This window comes from Cydia fagiglandana, chromosome 8, assembly GCF_963556715.1.
Source record: "Cydia fagiglandana chromosome 8, ilCydFagi1.1, whole genome shotgun sequence".
Lineage (NCBI taxonomy): Eukaryota > Metazoa > Arthropoda > Insecta > Lepidoptera > Tortricidae > Cydia > Cydia fagiglandana.
In genome coordinates, this window is record NC_085939.1 from 10472816 (window position 1) to 10495111 (window position 22296).

The 22296-nt window shown below is 37.2% G+C and overlaps 3 protein-coding genes across 4 annotated transcripts in view; 2 read left to right on the forward strand and 1 right to left on the reverse strand.

Moving 5' to 3' along the window:
• The window catches only part of LOC134666638 (nephrin-like), a 198402-nt gene that overhangs the window by 110651 nt on the left and 65455 nt on the right, over positions 1–22296 (reverse strand). The gene's annotated exons all lie outside the window — the stretch shown is intronic.
• On the forward strand, positions 15647–17097 carry LOC134667033 (uncharacterized). The gene has a single exon (XM_063524338.1). The coding sequence runs from the start codon at positions 15803–15805 to the stop codon at positions 17051–17053; it is 1251 nt and encodes a 416-aa protein (XP_063380408.1). The 5' UTR covers positions 15647–15802; the 3' UTR covers positions 17054–17097.
• On the forward strand, positions 20140–21590 carry LOC134667034 (uncharacterized). Its single transcript, XM_063524339.1, has one exon. The coding sequence runs from the start codon at positions 20296–20298 to the stop codon at positions 21544–21546; it is 1251 nt and encodes a 416-aa protein (XP_063380409.1). The 5' UTR covers positions 20140–20295; the 3' UTR covers positions 21547–21590.

The following is a 22296-nucleotide window of genomic DNA, read 5'->3' on the forward strand; positions in this document are numbered from 1 at the left end:
CTAGGTCCCAAAAATATGAGCCTAAGCCCATACCAGGTTTTGCCCAATTTTCTTTCAGAAGTTGTAGAGATCACACATTCTTACTAGTATTTTTAGGAGCGGCATAAGACAAGCTACAATCTTGCCAACTAATGTTTAAATCGAAAGCACCAGGCTACCTCAAATCTGGGTCTCAAAGTTATCAGCCCAAACCCATACAAGGTTTTGCCCAATTTTCTTTCAAAAGTTGTTGAGATCACACATTCTTACTAGTATTTTTGGGAGCGGCATAGAACATGCTACCATATTACCAAGTAACGTTGAAATTCAAAGAACCAGGCTACCTCAAATCTGGGTCTCAAAGTTATCAGCCCAAACCCATACAAGGTTTTGCCCAATTTTCTTTCAGAAGTTGTTGAGATCACACATTCTTACTAGTATTTTTAGAAGCAGCATAAGACAAGCTACAATCTTGCCAACTAATGTTTAAATCGAAAGAACCAGGCTACCTCAAATCTGGGTCTCAAAGTTATCAGCCCAAACCCATACAAGGTTTTGCCCAATTTTCTTTCAGAAGTTGTTGAGATCACACATTCTTACTAGTATTTTTAGAAGCGGCATAAGACGTGCTATCACGTTGCCAACTAACGTTGAATTTCAAAGAACCAGGCTACCTCAAATGTAGGTCTCAAAGTTATCAGCCTAAGCCCATACTAGGTTTAGCCTAATTTTCTTTCAGAAGTTGTAGAGATCACACATTCTTACTAGTATTTTTAGAAGCGGCATAAGACATGCTACCATATTGCCAACTAACGTTGAAATTCAAAGAACCAGGCTACCTCAAATCTAGGTCTCAAAAATATGAGCCTAAGCCCATACTAGGTTTTGCCCAATTTTCTTTAAGAAGTTGTAGAGATCACACATTCTTACTAGTATTCTAAGAAGCGGCATAAGACGTGCTACCATATTGCCAACTAACGTTGATATTCAAAGAACCAGGCTACCTCAAATCTAGGTCTCAAAGTTATCAGCCTAAGCCCATACTAGGTTTATCCCAATTTTCTTTCAGAAGTTGTAGAGATCACACATTCTTACTAGTATTTTTAGAAGCGGCATAAAATATGCTACCATATTGCCAAGTAACGTTGAAATTCAAAGAACCAGGCTACCTCAAATCTAGGTCCCAAAAATATGAGCCTAAGCCCATATACCAGGTTTTGCCCAATTTTCTTTCAGAAGTTGTAGAGATCACACATTCTTACTAGTATTTTTAGGAGCGGCATAAGACAAGCTACAATCTTGCCAACTAACGTTTAAATCGAAAGAACCAGGCTACCTCAAATCTGGGTCTCAATGTTATCAGCCCAAACCCATACTAGGTTTTGCCCAATTTTCTTTAAAAAGTTGTAGAGATCACACATTCTTACTAGTATTTTAAGAAGCGGCATAAGACGTGCTACCATATTGCCAACTGACGTTGAAATTCAAAGAACCAGGCTACCTCAAATCTAGGTCTCAAAGTTATCAGCCTAAGCCCATACTAGGTTTAGCCCAATTTTCTTTCAGAAGTTGTAGAGATCACACATTCTTACTAGTATTTTTAGAAGCGGCATAGGACATGCTACCATATTGCCAAGTAACGTTGAAATTCAAAGAACCAGGCTACCTCAAATCTAGGTCCCAAAAATATGAGCCTAAGCCCATACCAGGTTTTGCCCAATTTTCTTTCAGAAGTTGTAGAGATCACACATTCTTACTAGTATTTTTAGGAGTGGCATAAGACAAGCTACAATCTTGCCAACTAACGTTTAAATCGAAAGAACCAGGCTACCTCAAATCTGGGTCTAAAAGTTATCAGCCCAAACCCATACAAGGTTTTACCCAAATTTCTTTCAGAAGTTGTTGAGATCACACATTTTTACTAGTATTTTTAAAAGCGGCTTAAGACGTGCTACTATATTGCCAACTAACGTTGAAATTCAAAGAACCAGGCTACCTCAAATCTAGGTCAAAATGTTATCAGCCTAAGCCCATACTAGGTTTTGCCCAATTTTCTTTTAGAAGTTGTAGAGATCACACATTCTTACTAGTATTTTTAGAAGCGGCATAAGACATGCTACCATATTGCCAAGTAACGTTGAAATTCAAAGAACCAGGCTACCTCAAATCTGATCTCAAAGTTATCAGCCTAAGCCCATACTAGGTTTAGCCCAATTTTCTTTTAGCAGTTGTAGAGATCACACATTCTTACTAGTATTTTTAAAAGCGGCATAAGACAAGCTACAATCTTGCTAACTAACGTTTAAATCGAAAGAACCAGGCTACCTCAAATCTAGGTCTCAATGTTATCAGCGTAAGCCCATACAAGGTTATGCCCAATTTTCTTTCAGAAGTTGTAGAGATCACACATTCTTACTAGTATTTTAAGAAGCGGCATAAGACGTGCTATCACCTTGCCAACTGACGTTGAAATTCAAAGAACCAGGCTACCTCAAATGTAGGTCTCAATGTTATCAGCCTAAGCCCATACTAGGTTTTGCCCAATTTCCTTTTAGAAGTTGTAGAGATCACACATTTTTACTAGTATTTTTAGAAGCGGCATAAGACGTGCTATCACCGTGCCAAATAACGTTGAAATTCAAAGAACCAGGCTACCTCAAATCTAGGTCTCAAAGTTATCAGCCTAAGCCCATACTAGGTTTAGCCCAATTTTCTTTCAGAAGTTGTAGAGATCACACATTCTTACTAGTATTTTTAAAAGCAGCATAGGACATGCTACCATATTGCCAAGTAAAGTTGAAATTCAAAGAACCAGGCTACCTCAAATCTTGTAATGTATGTGGGTGTGTTGTGAACAGTACCTCTGTCAAGTGCTCTGTTTAAATTTATATTAAAAACTCAAGAAACTGATTAAAAACTTACTACATATCACCAAAAACACTGCCACTGTTACCCGGCATACTAAGAAGATCGAAACAACACCATGGTGAGCCATATCATGGATATTTTGCACATAAAACGAAAGTCACATCTAGTTATTATTATTTAAGCTTACACACACATAGAAAACATTTGAAATAACTACGTATTTTCGATAAAAAAAATAAAATAATTAAGGGTCAACGATCAGCTGTTTTGACAAATTGACGTTCAACTGTCACTGTGACACTGCGCATGTTTCGTTCAGAAACCATTACTTTGGGTGCGCTCATACGATTCAATCATTGCGTTTAATTATTGCAATAGAAATATTGGTAACAATGGAAAAACAGTGTGGTAAATGCGGCAAAATTATTAAAGGGCGACATTTTCTTACCTGCTCTAATTGTAAGCGCTTTTATGACCTGGAATGTTCAAATACTAAAAAAAGGTATAATCTGATGAACCCTACAACAAAAAAAAATTGGAAATGTATGAACTGCTGTGAATTGAGTCCAGCAGCCACAAAAAGTCAGACTTTAACCCCGGGAAGCGCATCATCATCAGGTGGTACAGACTTAAATGCGGTAGCAAAAAGGAAAGGAAAGGCGAATGAGGTAAAGTCAGTAATGCCAGAAGAACTTCCACGATCCACGCCAGATAAGGAAATCGTTGTAAATATACCAACTCAAAACTCTTTTTCTTCCTTATCATCGGAAGACGAAAGTGCTGATAGCTCATCAGATGATAGCAGGCTGAACAGGAGTTGTCCTGATATTAATAGATGTGAATGTGATAAAGTTTCAGACCTGGAAGAGAAAATATCCCTTCTACAGACCCGTTTACTATCGGCAGAAAAAGAAATCGAAGATATTCTATCAGAAAACTTCGCCCTTAAAGAACAAATGTCCCAATATAAAATAGAAATAGATACGCTGAAAAATGTATGCAGATTGACTTCATCACCATCGACGTTAACTAAGAAAAATACCCCTATGAAGAATCGTAGCAAAAATAAAAGAGATGCTAAGCCTAATATTGATCAAGAAATACAAAAGGATCAAAAGGAACTTCTAACTTCTGCGATTTCACCGAGAGCTGACGTCGCTGACAATTTATTGAAGAATAGTACACAACAAGATCATATAACTTCGGATACGGTGAAACCTTCCATCGAGACTAATCAGAGAAAAATATACATATTTGGCACGCAACAGTGTGTAGGTTTAGCTGCGAAACTTTCTGCGTCAAGATTTAATACCCAATACGAACAATACAAAATATTTTCTATTACTAAACCCTTTGCGTCGGCAAAAGAAGTTCTTAAATCATGTCATGACTTAAATGTGTCAAAGCAAGATCACATAATAATCTGTGCCGGGGAAAATGACTCAAACCCAGGAACGTTATTGTATGAACTATCAGGCGCTATTAAACGATTAGAAAACACTAATATTGTCATGTTAAAAGTCAGCGAGAACCAATTTCTAAATAAGTGGAAACTTAACAGGGTTATTCGATTGTTATGTAATCAGCTTCCACACTGTACATTTTTAAACTATTATAATAAATTTCTGAACCAAGTAAATTATTTAAAAACAATATGTAAAAAAATTAATGTAATTATCGATAGTATTGACTACGATAACAAATTCATACCTGTGGCTAAAAAACATGGCGTTAACCAGACGATGAAATTCAACACAAAAACGACTATTGTAAATAACCTGATTGAAAATACTACCCCAAAAAAAGGGAAAATTACTTATTATTTCCCTATTATAAATAAAGAAACATTCAATAGTAATAATGATAATGTCAGTGTTGATGCTAAAAGTGTAAGTGTAGAGTTTTTTCGAGAGCAAAGATCATGAAAGAAACAATACAACAATCCATTTGCTACATCAAAATATTCAAGGGTTACTGTCAAAATTAAACCTTTTAGAACTATGTCTAGCTGAATTTTCTAATAAAAGTATGCCAATTGATATATTGTGCCTAACTGAAACATTTGTAAAACGTGGCAGCGAAAGTAACATTGTCTTAAAAAACTTTAATGTTGCTGCAAGTTATTCTAGAGAAAATAAGAAAAGAGGCGGAGTTTGCATCCTTTTGAGAAAAGGGATAGAATTTAAACTGAAACCGTTATGCCAAGAATCGTCATTGGAACGTGTTTTCGAATGTTGTGGTATAGATGTACCTAGTTTTAATTGTATAGTCCTTTGTATCTATAGAGTTCCAACCAATCAACTAATACATACATTCTTCCGATACTTAGATAATGTCCTTCATAAATTAACTTCTAAATCTAAACGTAGATTAATAATTGCAGGAGATCTTAATATAAATACCATTCAAGAGACTAAGTATTCTAATATGTTAACAGAACTACTAAATAATTACAATTTAACTTTACATATTAAACAGCCCACTCGCTTAACATCCTGTATAGATCACATAGCTAGCAATATAAGTGATGCGGAAGGCGATGTATACCCGGTGCATTTATCCGATCATGACACGTGTCAAGTCCTTCACTTTCCAGTCGTAAATATCAAAAAGAAGAAAAGTCAAGATCATTGGTACATAAAAAGAAGAGATTTGTGTAAGGAAAATGTTCTAAAATTCAAGCAATATGTCTCGAGTCTATCTTGGCATGATGTTTTTTTAGAGAATGATTTAAACCTAGCGTTTGAGACATTTCATGACTTCTTGACTCTTCTATACAGGCTCTGCTTCCCTGAGTTTAATATAAAAATTAAAGCTAATAATTTGGGACCCAGATGGATTACGAAAGGTCTTATGCAGTCGAGTAGAACAAAAAGAAAACTGAAAGCCATATGTTACAGAGTTCGGTCAACGGAAAACAAATTAGCTTATAAATCATACACCAAATTATTAAAGGTTTGTGTACTAAAATCGAAGCAATTAATTAATAGCAAGTATGTATGTAAGGCAAACAACAAATGTAAAGCTGTTTGGGATATAATTAAGGACAAAAATGACGGAAATATCACTAGGCAGGATATCGAATGCATTAATGTTGATGGTGCCACTGTGAGTGATCCGTTACAAATAGCTAATCGATTCAATGACTTTCTCATAGACTCTACTAATGTACAAAACAACAGTGCCCTTAATTATAAAGATACTGTCTCAAAAATCCGAAGCATAAGTAATAGTTTATTCTTAATGCCATGTACAGAAGACGAAATTATAAAGATAATTAAGTCACTGAATAACACGAACTCTGTGGGATTTGATCAAATAACAACTAAAGTATTAAAAGAATGTGCTGAGGAGTTAGCTTCTGTCCTAACCCACCTTATTAACTTATCATTTTTACAGGGTACCTTTCCTGAACGCCTAAAAAACTCCGTAGTAAAACCCCTACATAAAAAGGGAGATAAGCAACACCTACCCAATTATCGTCCTATAACTTTGGTGCCCATTCTCTCTAAAGCATTCGAGAAAGCTTTTATGAACAGGGTTTCGCAATTTTTAACTAAGCATAATATTATTGCCAAAGAACAAAATGGTTTCCAAAAGCAAAAGTCAACTGCACACGCTGCCTTCTCTCTTATTCGGGACATTACACAATATATTGATAAAAAGATCACAGTTGTAGCGACGTTTTTCGATATGTGCAAGGCTTTTGACTTTGTAAACCATACAATATTGCTCCGTAAATGTGAATGCTATGGAATAAGAGGCAATGCTCTAAAATGGATCGAGAGTTACCTAAACAATAGAGTACAGTGTGTCGAACTAGATAAAATCAACGGAAATAACGAAATTGCAGTTTATCGGTCAACATATAGACAAAATAAAAGTGGAGTCCCACAAGGGAGTGTGCTAGGGCCCCTCTTATTCCTTATCTATATTAACGATCTTCCTAGAGAGACATCTTATCCGATGTCACTCTTTGCTGACGACATAGCTGTTATCATACCAGACGAAGAAAAGACAAACTCATATGAGGATAAAATAAATGACACAATAAAATCTATTGACATGTGGTTAAATAAAAATAATTTAAAAACCAATGTCTCGAAAACCTGTTACATTCAATTTCATAACTACAAAACACAAAAAGTAGACCTTAAGATACTATGTCAATGTGAAGAAATACAACGAGTAGATGAAACGAAATTTCTAGGAATTACATTAGACCAACACTGTTCTTGGAAAGCGCACATAAAAGTTGTATGTGATAAACTTGGAAAATTTGTTTTTGCTCTTAAACAAGTGAGGTTGGTCGCAGGAGAAAAGACAGCACTCCTCGCATATCACGGCTATGTAACATCAGTCTTAAAATATGGTATTCTTATATGGGGCAACTCAACAGATTTTATTAAAGCTTTTCTTATACAGAAAAAATGTGTAAGAGCAGTCTGTGGCTACGGACCCAGGGACTCCTGTAAACCCTTATTCCAAAAACTAGGACTGCTTACACTAACTGGCCTATACATTTTTGAATTAGCATGTTACGTACGGAAGGAGCTCTCATCATATACAACAGTAAATCGCAATCAGCGACTTAGACAAAAAGACGAGAGTAAATTGGTAATGCCATCATGCTCAACTGCTTTATTTAAAAATAACTGTTACGGCATGAGCATCACTGTATATAATAAGTTACCAGAAGAATTGCGTAAACTGCAAGACACATTATTTATGACAAAATTAAAGAAATGGCTGATAAATAAATGTTTTTATACAATAAATGAATTTTTGGACGAATGATGTAAGTAGGTATTATAATTTGATTAATGAATTTGGACATTAAATATTTATACTTAATGTGTAATTATGTAAAATGGTAATAAAATGTATATTCAATTTAATTTATAATAGAAAATGGATGTACTGAATGTAAATAATTGATTGTTAATGTACATAATGTTAATAGTTTAATTTTAAGATCAATATTTGCATGCTGCCCTTGGCTAAACATGTGATACTGCCTACTTATACCAATTATGTCAACTTATGTACCATGTTTAAGCAAATAAATCATTATCTTATCTTATCTTATCTAGGTCTCAAAAATATGAGCCTAAGCCCATAACAAGTTTTGCCCAATTTTCTTTCAGAAGTTGTAGAGATCACACATTCTTACTAGTATTTTTAGGAGCGGCATAAGACAAGCTACAATCTTGCCAACTAACGTATAAATCGAAAGAACCAGGCTACCTCAAATCTGGGTCTCAAAGTTATCAGCCCAAACCCATACAAGGTTTTGCCCAATTTTCTTTCAGAAGTTGTTGAGATCACACATTCTTACTAGTATTTTTAGAAGCGGCTTAAGACGTACTACCATATTGCCAACTAACGCTGAAATTCAAAGAACCAGGCTACCTCAAATCTAGGTCTAAATGTTATCAGCCTAAGCCCATACTAGGTTTTGCCCAATTTCCTTTCAGAAGTTGTAGTGATCACACATTCTTACTAGTATTTTAGAAGCAACATAGAGCATGCTACCATATTGCAAAGTAACGTTGAAATTCAAAGAACCAGGCTACCTCAAATCTAGGTCTAAATGTTATCAGCCTAAGCCCATACTAGGTTTTGCCCAATTTTCTTTTAGAAGTTGTAGAGATCACACATCCTTACTAGTATTTTTAGAAGCGGCATAGGACATGCTACCATATTGCCAAGTAACGTTGAAATTCAAAGAACCAGGCTACCTCAAATCTAGGTCAAAATGTTATCAGCCTAAGCCCATACTAGGTTTTGCCCAATTTTCTTTTAGAAGTTGTAGAGATCACACATTCTTACTAGTATTTTTAGAAGCGGCATAAGACATGCTACCATATTGCCAAGTAACGTTGAAATTCAAAGAACCAGGCTACCTCAAATCTGATCTCAAAGTTATCAGCCTAAGCCCATACTAGGTTTAGCCCAATTTTCTTTTAGAAGTTGTAGAGATCACACATTCTTACTAGTATTTTAAGAAGCGGCATAAGACGTGCTACCATATTGCCAACTGACGTTGAAATTCAAAGAACCAGGCTACCTCAAATCTAGGTCTCAAAGTTATCAGCCTAAGCCCATACTAGGTTTAGCCCAATTTTCTTTCAGAAGTTGTAGAGATCACACATTCTTACTAGTATTTTTAGAAGCGGCATAGGACATGCTACCATATTGCTAAGTAACGTTGAAATTCAAAGAACCAGGCTACCTCAAATCTGATCTCAAAGTTATCAGCCTAAGCCCATACTAGGTTTAGCCCAATTTTCTTTCAGAAGTTGTAGAGATCACACATTCTTACTAGTATTTTTAGAAGCGGCATAAAATATGCTACCATATTGCCAAGTAACGTTGAAATTCAAAGAACCAGGCTACCTCAAATCTAGGTCCCAAAAATATGAGCCTAAGCCCATACCAGGTTTTGCCCAATTTTCTTTCAGAAGTTGTAGAGATCACACATTCTTACTAGTATTTTTAGGAGTGGCATAAGACAAGCTACAATCTTGCCAACTAACGTTTAAATCGAAAGAACCAGGCTACCTCAAATCTGGGTCTAAAAGTTATCAGCCCAAACCCATACAAGGTTTTACCCAAATTTCTTTCAGAAGTTGTTGAGATCACACATTCTTACTAGTATTTTTAAAAGCGGCTTAAGACGTGCTACTATATTGCCAACTAACGTTGAAATTCAAAGAACCAGGCACCTCAAATCTAGGTCTAAATGTTATCAGCCTAAGCCCATACTAGGTTTTGCCCAATTTTCTTTTAGAAGTTGTAGAGATCACACATCCTTACTAGTATTTTTAGAAGCGGCATAGGACATGCTACCATATTGCCAAGTAACGTTGAAATTCAAAGAACCAGGCTACCTCAAATCTAGGTCTCAAAAATATGAGCCTAAGCCCATACCAAGTTTTGCCCAATTTTCTTTCAAAAGTTGTAGAGATCACACATTCTTACTAGTATTTTTAGGAGCGGCATAAGACAAGCTACAATCTTGCCAACTAATGTTTAAATCGAAAGAACCAGGCTACCTCAAATCTGGGTCTCAAAGTTATCAGCCCAAACCCATACAAGGTTTTGCCCAATTTTCTTTCAGAAGTTGTTGAGATCACACATTCTTACTAGTATTTTTAGAAGCGGCTTAAGACGTGCTACCATATTGCCATCTAACGTTGAAATTCAAAGAACCAGGCTACCTCAAATCTAGGTCTAAATGTTATCAGCCTAAGCCCATACTTGGTTTTGCCCAATTTCCTTTCAGAAGTTGTAGAGATCACACATTCTTACTAGTATTTTTAGAAGCAACATAGAGCATGCTACGATATTGCAAAGTAACGTTGAAATTCAAAGAACCAGGCTACCTCAAATCTGATCTCAAAGTTATCAGCCTAAGCCCATACTAGGTTTTGCCCAATTTTCTTTCAGAAGTTGTAGAGATCACACACTCTGACTATTTTTTTTAGTAGCGGCATAAGACAAGCTACAATCTTGCCAACTAACGTTTAAATCGAAAGAACCGGGCTACCTCAAATCTAGGTCTCAAAGTTATCAGCCTAAGCCCATACTAGGTTTAGCCCAATTTTCTTTCAGAAGTTGTAGAGATCACACATTCTTACTAGTATTTTAAGAAGCGGCATAAGACGTGCTACCATATTGCCAACTAACGTTGAAATTCAAAGAACCAGGCTACCTCAAATCTGATCTCAAAGTTATCAGCCTAAGCCCATACTAGGTTTAGCCCAATTTTCTTTTAGAAGTTGTAGAGATCACACATTCTTACTAGTATTTTAAGAAGCGGCATAAGACGTGCTACCATATTGCCAAGTAACGTTGAAATTCAAAGAACCAGGCTACCTCAAATCTAGGTCAAAATGTTATCAGCCTAAGCCCATACTAGGTTTTGCCCAATTTTCTTTTAGAAGTTGTAGAGATCACACATTCTTACTAGTATTTTTAGAAGCGGCATAAGACATGCTACCATATTGCCAAGTAACGTTGAAATTCAAAGAACCAGGCTACCTCAAATCTGATCTCAAAGTTATCAGCCTAAGCCCATACTAGGTTTAGCCCAATTTTCTTTTAGAAGTTGTAGAGATCACACATTCTTACTAGTATTTTAAGAAGCGGCATAAGACGTGCTACCATATTGCCAACTGACGTTGAAATTCAAAGAACCAGGCTACCTCAAATCTAGGTCTCAAAGTTATCAGCCTAAGCCCATACTAGGTTTAGCCCAATTTTCTTTCAGAAGTTGTAGAGATCACACATTCTTACTAGTATTTTTAGAAGCGGCATAGGACATGCTACCATATTGCTAAGTAACGTTGAAATTCAAAGAACCAGGCTACCTCAAATCTGATCTCAAAGTTATCAGCCTAAGCCCATACTAGGTTTAGCCCAATTTTCTTTCAGAAGTTGTAGAGATCACACATTCTTACTAGTATTTTTAGAAGCGGCATAAAATATGCTACCATATTGCCAAGTAATTTTGAAATTCAAAGAACCAGGCTACCTCAAATCTAGGTCCCAAAAATATGAGCCTAAGCCCATACCAGGTTTTGCCCAATTTTCTTTCAGAAGTTGTAGAGATCACACATTCTTACTAGTATTTTTAGGAGTGGCATAAGACAAGCTACAATCTTGCCAACTAACGTTTAAATCGAAAGAACCAGGCTACCTCAAATCTGGGTCTAAAAGTTATCAGCCCAAACCCATACAAGGTTTTACCCAAATTTCTTTCAGAAGTTGTTGAGATCACACATTCTTACTAGTATTTTTAAAAGCGGCTTAAGACGTGCTACTATATTGCCAACTAACGTTGAAATTCAAAGAACCAGGCACCTCAAATCTAGGTCTAAATGTTATCAGCCTAAGCCCATACTAGGTTTTGCCCAATTTTCTTTTAGAAGTTGTAGAGATCACACATCCTTACTAGTATTTTTAGAAGCGGCATAGGACATGCTACCATATTGCCAAGTAACGTTGAAATTCAAAGAACCAGGCTACCTCAAATCTAGGTCTCAAAAATATGAGCCTAAGCCCATACCAAGTTTTGCCCAATTTTCTTTCAAAAGTTGTAGAGATCACACATTCTTACTAGTATTTTTAGGAGCGGCATAAGACAAGCTACAATCTTGCCAACTAATGTTTAAATCGAAAGAACCAGGCTACCTCAAATCTGGGTCTCAAAGTTATCAGCCCAAACCCATACAAGGTTTTGCCCAATTTTCTTTCAGAATTTGTTGAGATCACACATTCTTACTAGTATTTTTAGAAGCGGCTTAAGACGTGCTACCATATTGCCAACTAACGTTGAAATTCAAAGAACCAGGCTACCTCAAATCTAGGTCTCAAAGTTATCAGCCTAAGCCCATACTAGGTTTAGCCCAATTTTCTTTCAGAAGTTGTAGAGATCACACATTCTTACTAGTATTTTTAGAAGCGGCATGGGACATGCTACCATATTGCCAAGTAACGTTGAAATTCAAAGAACCAGGCTACCTCAAATCTAGGTCTAAATGTTATCAGCCTAAGCCCATACTTGGTTTTGCCCAATTTCCTTTCAGAAGTTGTAGAGATCACACATTCTTACTAGTATTTTTAGAAGCAACATAGAGCATGCTACGATATTGCAAAGTAACGTTGAAATTCAAAGAACCAGGCTACCTCAAATCTGATCTCAAAGTTATCAGCCTAAGCCCATACTAGGTTTTGCCCAATTTTCTTTCAGAAGTTGTAGAGATCACACACTCTGACTATTTTTTTTAGTAGCGGCATAAGACAAGCTACAATCTTGCCAACTAACGTTTAAATCGAAAGAACCGGGCTACCTCAAATCTAGGTCTCAAAGTTATCAGCCTAAGCCCATACTAGGTTTAGCCCAATTTTCTTTCAGAAGTTGTAGAGATCACACATTCTTACTAGTATTTTAAGAAGCGGCATAAGACGTGCTACCATATTGCCAACTAACGTTGAAATTCAAAGAACCAGGCTACCTCAAATCTAGGTCTCAAAGTTATCAGCCTAAGCCCATACTAGGTTTAGCCCAATTTTCTTTCAGAAGTTGTAGAGATCACACATTCTTACTAGTATTTTTAGAAGCGGCATGGGACATGCTACCATATTGCCAAGTAACGTTGAAATTCAAAGAACCTGGCTTACTCAAATCTAGGTCCCAAAAATATGAGCCTAAGCCCATACCAGGTTTTGCCCAATTTTCTTTCAGAAGTTGTAGAGATCACACATTCTTACTAGTATTTTTAGGAGCGGCATAAGACAAGCTACAATCTTGCCAACTAATGTTTAAATCGAAAGCACCAGGCTACCTCAAATCTGGGTCTCAAAGTTATCAGCCCAAACCCATACAAGGTTTTGCCCAATTTTCTTTCAAAAGTTGTTGAGATCACACATTCTTACTAGTATTTTTGGGAGCGGCATAGAACATGCTACCATATTACCAAGTAACGTTGAAATTCAAAGAACCAGGCTACCTCAAATCTGGGTCTCAAAGTTATCAGCCCAAACCCATACAAGGTTTTGCCCAATTTTCTTTCAGAAGTTGTTGAGATCACACATTCTTACTAGTATTTTTAGGAGCAGCATAAGACAAGCTACAATCTTGCCAACTAATGTTTAAATCGAAAGAACCAGGCTACCTCAAATCTGGGTCTCAAAGTTATCAGCCCAAACCCATACAAGGTTTTGCCCAATTTTCTTTCAGAAGTTGTTGAGATCACACATTCTTACTAGTATTTTTAGAAGCGGCATAAGACGTGCTATCACGTTGCCAACTAACGTTGAATTTCAAAGAACCAGGCTACCTCAAATGTAGGTCTCAAAGTTATCAGCCTAAGCCCATACTAGGTTTAGCCTAATTTTCTTTCAGAAGTTGTAGAGATCACACATTCTTACTAGTATTTTTAGAAGCGGCATAAGACATGCTACCATATTGCCAACTAACGTTGAAATTCAAAGAACCAGGCTACCTCAAATCTAGGTCTCAAAAATATGAGCCTAAGCCCATACTAGGTTTTGCCCAATTTTCTTTAAGAAGTTGTAGAGATCACACATTCTTACTAGTATTCTAAGAAGCGGCATAAGACGTGCTACCATATTGCCAACTAACGTTGATATTCAAAGAACCAGGCTACCTCAAATCTAGGTCTCAAAGTTATCAGCCTAAGCCCATACTAGGTTTAGCCCAATTTTCTTTCAGAAGTTGTAGAGATCACACATTCTTACTAGTATTTTTAGAAGCGGCATAAAATATGCTACCATATTGCCAAGTAACGTTGAAATTCAAAGAACCAGGCTACCTCAAATCTAGGTCCCAAAAATATGAGCCTAAGCCCATATACCAGGTTTTGCCCAATTTTCTTTCAGAAGTTGTAGAGATCACACATTCTTACTAGTATTTTTAGGAGCGGCATAAGACAAGCTACAATCTTGCCAACTAACGTTTAAATCGAAAGAACCAGGCTACCTCAAATCTGGGTCTCAATGTTATCAGCCCAAACCCATACTAGGTTTTGCCCAATTTTCTTTAAAAAGTTGTAGAGATCACACATTCTTACTAGTATTTTAAGAAGCGGCATAAGACGTGCTACCATATTGCCAACTGACGTTGAAATTCAAAGAACCAGGCTACCTCAAATCTAGGTCTCAAAGTTATCAGCCTAAGCCCATACTAGGTTTAGCCCAATTTTCTTTCAGAAGTTGTAGAGATCACACATTCTTACTAGTATTTTTAGAAGCGGCATAGGACATGCTACCATATTGCCAAGTAACGTTGAAATTCAAAGAACCAGGCTACCTCAAATCTAGGTCCCAAAAATATGAGCCTAAGCCCATACCAGGTTTTGCCCAATTTTCTTTCAGAAGTTGTAGAGATCACACATTCTTACTAGTATTTTTAGGAGCGGCATAAGACAAGCTACAATCTTGCCAACTAACGTTTAAATCGAAAGAACCAGGCTACCTCAAATCTGGGTCTAAAAGTTATCAGCCCAAACCCATACAAGGTTTTACCCAAATTTCTTTCAGAAGTTGTTGAGATCACACATTTTTACTAGTATTTTTAAAAGCGGCTTAAGACGTGCTACTATATTGCCAACTAACGTTGAAATTCAAAGAACCAGGCACCTCAAATCTAGGTCTAAATGTTATCAGCCTAAGCCCATACTAGGTTTTGCCCAATTTTCTTTTAGAAGTTGTAGAGATCACACATCCTTACTAGTATTTTTAGAAGCGGCATAGGACATGCTACCATATTGCCAAGTAACGTTGAAATTGAAAGAACCAGGCTACCTCAAATCTAGGTCTCAAAAATATGAGCCTAAGCCCATACCAAGTTTTGCCCAATTTTCTTTCAAAAGTTGTAGAGATCACACATTCTTACTAGTATTTTTAGGAGCGGCATAAGACAAGCTACAATCTTGCCAACTAATGTTTAAATCGAAAGAACCAGGCTACCTCAAATCTGGGTCTCAAAGTTATCAGCCCAAACCCATACAAGGTTTTGCCCAATTTTCTTTCAAAAGTTGTTGATATCACACATTCTTACTAGTATTTTTGGGAGCGGCATAGAACATGCTACCATATTACCAAGTAACGTTGAAATTCAAAGAACCAGGCTACCTCAAATCTGGGTCTCAAAGTTATCAGCCCAAACCCATACAAGGTTTTGCCCAATTTTCTTTCAGAAGTTGTTGAGATCACACATTCCACCGCCGCATTCGACCGCCGATGCGAACAGCATTCGACCGCCGATGCGAACAGACGTGTTGAAATTATAATTAAATAATATACAAATTAAAATCGTGTGCAATATGCATTGACCTCGATACTGACAAACTGTGTCATGCGATGTTCTTTGCTTGTGTAGTGCAAGTAGTTATGACGTCAAAGTGTTTAAACAACTTCAATCAATATGAGTGCTAATAACAGCCCGTTTGGAAGAAGTTCCAAGATTCAGCGTTCCCCGCCATCAACACCAGTACCACCGAATACCGGAAATGAAAATGCACAACCAACGAGCGCAAAAGACCAGACCAGTCTAGACCCGGTACCAACATCAGAAATTCAGAACTGGATGAGCACTATAGATAAATCTCTTAGTGAAATCTGCAGCATATCGACGGAAGGCAAATTGAACTCCGACCAAAAACTCAGGATCCACAATCTTTGCCGAAAGGTTTCCCACGGTTCAGCAAACTTGGCAGTTCTTTACCAAGGCCTTAAAGCAAAGGCACTCGTTAACCACTGCACTCTTCAGACGCTTCAAGGAAAACAAGACCTATCAGACAGTTTACGAGCCCTAAAGGATAGTATCGATAACACTAACAGACCGGCCACACACGCACTTTCTTTTGCCGATATGGTGAAAACTAGTAACAAAAACGAAATTCGTCCTAATAATTTGAGCTTAGTCGCAATTTATCCTAAAGATCAGTCGAAGTCAAGCGAGGAAACGAAAAACCTAGTACAAAAAATTATTAATCCTGAAGAAATGAAACTGCACGTAAGAGCGCTGCGTAAAGTTAAAAATGGCGGTGTTATCATCAGCACTGATACTAAGGACGACATAGAAAAATTGAAATTGACATTTAAAAACACATCCCCGAATCTCACCATCAATGAACCCTTCAAGCGCAGGCCCAGAGTTGTAATAATAGGCGTACCATCGGCTCTACGGGAACAAGAGGTCTACAGTTGCATATATGAACAGAATATAGCCGACAAGTTTCCAGACCTAACTCGGGAAAATTTCTTAGCGTCTATCAAATTAAGCCATAAGTCGGGTAAGAAAGATGCAGAGTCCTGTAACTACGTGATAGAAGTTCCAGCCTACATACGACGAGCTCTCATATCTCAGAACCGAGCTTTCATCAATTGGTCATCGTGTCCTGTCAGAGACTTCACAACTGTTACAAAGTGTTTCAAGTGCCATCTTTACGGCCATGCTGCCAAAACATGCAAGCAATCGGAGCCCACCTGTGGACATTGCAGTAATCTAGGGCACTCAGACAAGGATTGCCTATTTAAATCAGAATATCCCAAATGCGCATCATGTAGTCTCTTCAAAAAACCCAATGGCCATATAACTGGGGACCCTGACTGTCCCGTCAGGAAAATGGCCGAACGACGGTACATAAACTCGATTGATTATGGGGAGGATTAATAAGTACATGTTAAAAGATTATCTGTTAATTTTAATTGTTTGTCTAAGTATACCTAATTAGTTGGTTTGTAGTTATTATCATTAGTAATCGACGTATAGATCGATGTTTTTCATACCTAAGTCATAAAACTGTCATCAATAAGTGCTTTATTTACCCATCAACCTTATGTTTAACTTGCCCTACTAACCTGTAAACCTATCGAAATGCAAATCTTGCCTTGTAACTATTTTTAAGGTAAACTAATAACAACGTATTTAATAATAAAATAAACACGACTGACCTACTTTATAGACATTACAGACACTGACACAGCAATACTTGGTTACTAAGTGTAAGATAATTCAATACCTATTTTATGTCTCTATGTTCTTGATTTTATTTTGTTTCATTGTTTATTGTTCTTTAAATTAGTATATTATCTCTTTGCCTGAGATACAGGATAATCCTAGTTCAGGCGCACGTAACAATATACGTATAAAATGAAAAAGTTCACGCATAATGCAACATTAGCAATAAGGTTTTCTCAATAAATTATTCTTATTCTTATTCTTATTCTTATTCATACTAGTATTTTTAAAAGCGGCTTAAGACGTGCTACCATATTGCCAACTAACGCTGAAATTCAAAGAACCAGGCTACCTCAAATCTAGGTCTCAAAAATATGAGCCTAAGCCCATACTAGGTTTTGCCCAATTTTCTTTAAGAAGTTGTAGAGATCACACACTCTGACTATTTTTTTTAGTAGCGGCATAAGACAAGCTACAATCTTGCCAACTAACGTTTAAATCGAAAGAACCGGGCTAACTCAAATCAAGGTCTAAATGTTATCAGCCTAAGCCCATACTAGGTTTTGCCCAATTTTCTTTTAGAAGTTGTAGAGATCACACATCCTTACTAGTATTTTTAGACGCGGCATAGGACATGCTACCATATTGCCAAGTAACGTTGAAATTCAAAGAACCAGGCTACCTCAAATCTGATCTCAAAGTTATCAGCCTAAGCCCATACTAGGTTTAGCCCAATTTTCTTTTAGAAGTTGTAGAGATCACACATTCTTACAAAAATTTTTAGAAGCGTCATAGGACATGCTACCATATTGCCAACTAACTTTGAAATTCAAAGAACCAGGCTACCTCAAATCTAGGTCTCAAAAATATGAGCCTAAGCCCATACCAGGTTTTGCCCAATTTTCTTTCAGAAGTTGTAGAGATCACACATTCTTACTAGTATTTTAAGAAGCGACATAAGAAGTACTATCACCTTGCCAACTAACGTTGAAATTCAAAGAACCAGGCTACCTCAAATGTAGGTCTCAAAGTTATCAGCCTAAGCCCATACTAGGTTTAGCCCAATTTTCTTTTAGAAGTTGTAGAGATCACACATTCTTACTAGTATTTTTAGAAGCGGCATAAGACGTGCTATCACCTTGCCAAATAACGTTGAAATTCAAAGAACCAGGCTACCTCAAATCTAGGTCTCAAAGTTATCAGCCTAAGCCCATACTAGGTTTAGCCCAATTTTCTTTCAGAAGTTGTAGAGATCACACATTCTTACTAGTATTTTTAGAAGCGGCATAAAATATGCTACCATATTGCCAAGTAACGTTGAAATTCAAAGAACCAGGCTACCTCAAATCTAGGTCCCAAAAATATGAGCCTAAGCCCATATACCAGGTTTTGCCCAATTTTCTTTCAGAAGTTGTAGAGATCACACATTCTTACTAGTATTTTTAGGAGCGGCATAAGACAAGCTACAATCTTGCCAACTAACGTTTAAATCGAAAGAACCAGGCTACCTCAAATCTGGGTCTCAATGTTATCAGCCCAAACCCATACTAGGTTTTGCCCAATTTTCTTTAAAAAGTTGTAGAGATCACACATTCTTACTAGTATTTTAAGAAGCGGCATAAGACGTGCTACCATATTGCCAACTGACGTTGAAATTCAAAGAACCAGGCTACCTCAAATCTAGGTCTCAAAGTTATCAGCCTAAGCCCATACTAGGTTTAGCCCAATTTTCTTTCAGAAGTTGTAGAGATCACACATTCTTACTAGTATTTTTAGAAGCGGCATAGGACATGCTACCATATTGCCAAGTAACGTTGAAATTCAAAGAACCAGGCTACCTCAAATCTAGGTCCCAAAAATATGAGCCTAAGCCCATACCAGGTTTTGCCCAATTTTCTTTCAGAAGTTGTAGAGATCACACATTCTTACTAGTATTTTTAGGAGCGGCATAAGACAAGCTACAATCTTGCCAACTAACGTTTAAATCGAAAGAACCAGGCTACCTCAAATCTGGGTCTAAAAGTTATCAGCCCAAACCCATACAAGGTTTTACCCAAATTTCTTTCAGAAGTTGTTGAGATCACACATTTTTACTAGTATTTTTAAAAGCGGCTTAAGACGTGCTACTATATTGCCAACTAACGTTGAAATTCAAAGAACCAGGCACCTCAAATCTAGGTCTAAATGTTATCAGCCTAAGCCCATACTAGGTTTTGCCCAATTTTCTTTTAGAAGTTGTAGAGATCACACATCCTTACTAGTATTTTTAGAAGCGGCATAGGACATGCTACCATATTGCCAAGTAACGTTGAAATTCAAAGAACCAGGCTACCTCAAATCTAGGTCTCAAAAATATGAGCCTAAGCCCATACCAAGTTTTGCCCAATTTTCTTTCAAAAGTTGTAGAGATCACACATTCTTACTAGTATTTTTAGGAGCGGCATAAGACAAGCTACAATCTTGCCAACTAATGTTTAAATCGAAAGAACCAGGCTACCTCAAATCTGGGTCTCAAAGTTATCAGCCCAAACCCATACAAGGTTTTGCCCAATTTTCTTTCAAAAGTTGTTGATATCACACATTCTTACTAGTATTTTTGGGAGCGGCATAGAACATGCTACCATATTACCAAGTAACGTTGAAATTCAAAGAACCAGGCTACCTCAAATCTGGGTCTCAAAGTTATCAGCCCAAACCCATACAAGGTTTTGCCCAATTTTCTTTCAGAAGTTGTTGAGATCACACATTCCACCGCCGCATTCGACCGCCGATGCGAACAGCATTCGACCGCCGATGCGAACAGACGTGTTGAAATTATAATTAAATAATATACAAATTAAAATCGTGTGCAATATGCATTGACCTCGATACTGACAAACTGTGTCATGCGATGTTCTTTGCTTGTGTAGTGCAAGTAGTTATGACGTCAAAGTGTTTAAACAACTTCAATCAATATGAGTGCTAATAACAGCCCGTTTGGAAGAAGTTCCAAGATTCAGCGTTCCCCGCCATCAACACCAGTACCACCGAATACCGGAAATGAAAATGCACAACCAACGAGCGCAAAAGACCAGACCAGTCTAGACCCGGTACCAACATCAGAAATTCAGAACTGGATGAGCACTATAGATAAATCTCTTAGTGAAATCTGCAGCATATCGACGGAAGGCAAATTGAACTCCGACCAAAAACTCAGGATCCACAATCTTTGCCGAAAGGTTTCCCACGGTTCAGCAAACTTGGCAGTTCTTTACCAAGGCCTTAAAGCAAAGGCACTCGTTAACCACTGCACTCTTCAGACGCTTCAAGGAAAACAAGACCTATCAGACAGTTTACGAGCCCTAAAGGATAGTATCGATAACACTAACAGACCGGCCACACACGCACTTTCTTTTGCCGATATGGTGAAAACTAGTAACAAAAACGAAATTCGTCCTAATAATTTGAGCTTAGTCGCAATTTATCCTAAAGATCAGTCGAAGTCAAGCGAGGAAACGAAAAACCTAGTACAAAAAATTATTAATCCTGAAGAAATGAAACTGCACGTAAGAGCGCTGCGTAAAGTTAAAAATGGCGGTGTTATCATCAGCACTGATACTAAGGACGACATAGAAAAATTGAAATTGACATTTAAAAACACATCCCCGAATCTCACCATCAATGAACCCTTCAAGCGCAGGCCCAGAGTTGTAATAATAGGCGTACCATCGGCTCTACGGGAACAAGAGGTCTACAGTTGCATATATGAACAGAATATAGCCGACAAGTTTCCAGACCTAACTCGGGAAAATTTCTTAGCGTCTATCAAATTAAGCCATAAGTCGGGTAAGAAAGATGCAGAGTCCTGTAACTACGTGATAGAAGTTCCAGCCTACATACGACGAGCTCTCATATCTCAGAACCGAGCTTTCATCAATTGGTCATCGTGTCCTGTCAGAGACTTCACAACTGTTACAAAGTGTTTCAAGTGCCATCTTTACGGCCATGCTGCCAAAACATGCAAGCAATCGGAGCCCACCTGTGGACATTGCAGTAATCTAGGGCACTCAGACAAGGATTGCCTATTTAAATCAGAATATCCCAAATGCGCATCATGTAGTCTCTTCAAAAAACCCAATGGCCATATAACTGGGGACCCTGACTGTCCCGTCAGGAAAATGGCCGAACGACGGTACATAAACTCGATTGATTATGGGGAGGATTAATAAGTACATGTTAAAAGATTATCTGTTAATTTTAATTGTTTGTCTAAGTATACCTAATTAGTTGGTTTGTAGTTATTATCATTAGTAATCGACGTATAGATCGATGTTTTTCATACCTAAGTCATAAAACTGTCATCAATAAGTGCTTTATTTACCCATCAACCTTATGTTTAACTTGCCCTACTAACCTGTAAACCTATCGAAATGCAAATCTTGCCTTGTAACTATTTTTAAGGTAAACTAATAACAACGTATTTAATAATAAAATAAACACGACTGACCTACTTTATAGACATTACAGACACTGACACAGCAATACTTGGTTACTAAGTGTAAGATAATTCAATACCTATTTTATGTCTCTATGTTCTTGATTTTATTTTGTTTCATTGTTTATTGTTCTTTAAATTAGTATATTATCTCTTTGCCTGAGATACAGGATAATCCTAGTTCAGGCGCACGTAACAATATACGTATAAAATGAAAAAGTTCACGCATAATGCAACATTAGCAATAAGGTTTTCTCAATAAATTATTCTTATTCTTATTCTTATTCTTATTCATACTAGTATTTTTAAAAGCGGCTTAAGACGTGCTACCATATTGCCAACTAACGCTGAAATTCAAAGAACCAGGCTACCTCAAATCTAGGTCTCAAAAATATGAGCCTAAGCCCATACTAGGTTTTGCCCAATTTTCTTTAAGAAGTTGTAGAGATCACACACTCTGACTATTTTTTTTAGTAGCGGC

Bases quoted from the DNA above. Each gene is read 5' to 3' on its own strand.
- LOC134667033 (XM_063524338.1), top strand. From the start codon at position 15,803: ATGAGTGCTAATAACAGCCCGTTTGGAAGAAGTTCCAAGATTCAGCGT.
- LOC134667034 (XM_063524339.1), top strand. From the start codon at position 20,296: ATGAGTGCTAATAACAGCCCGTTTGGAAGAAGTTCCAAGATTCAGCGT.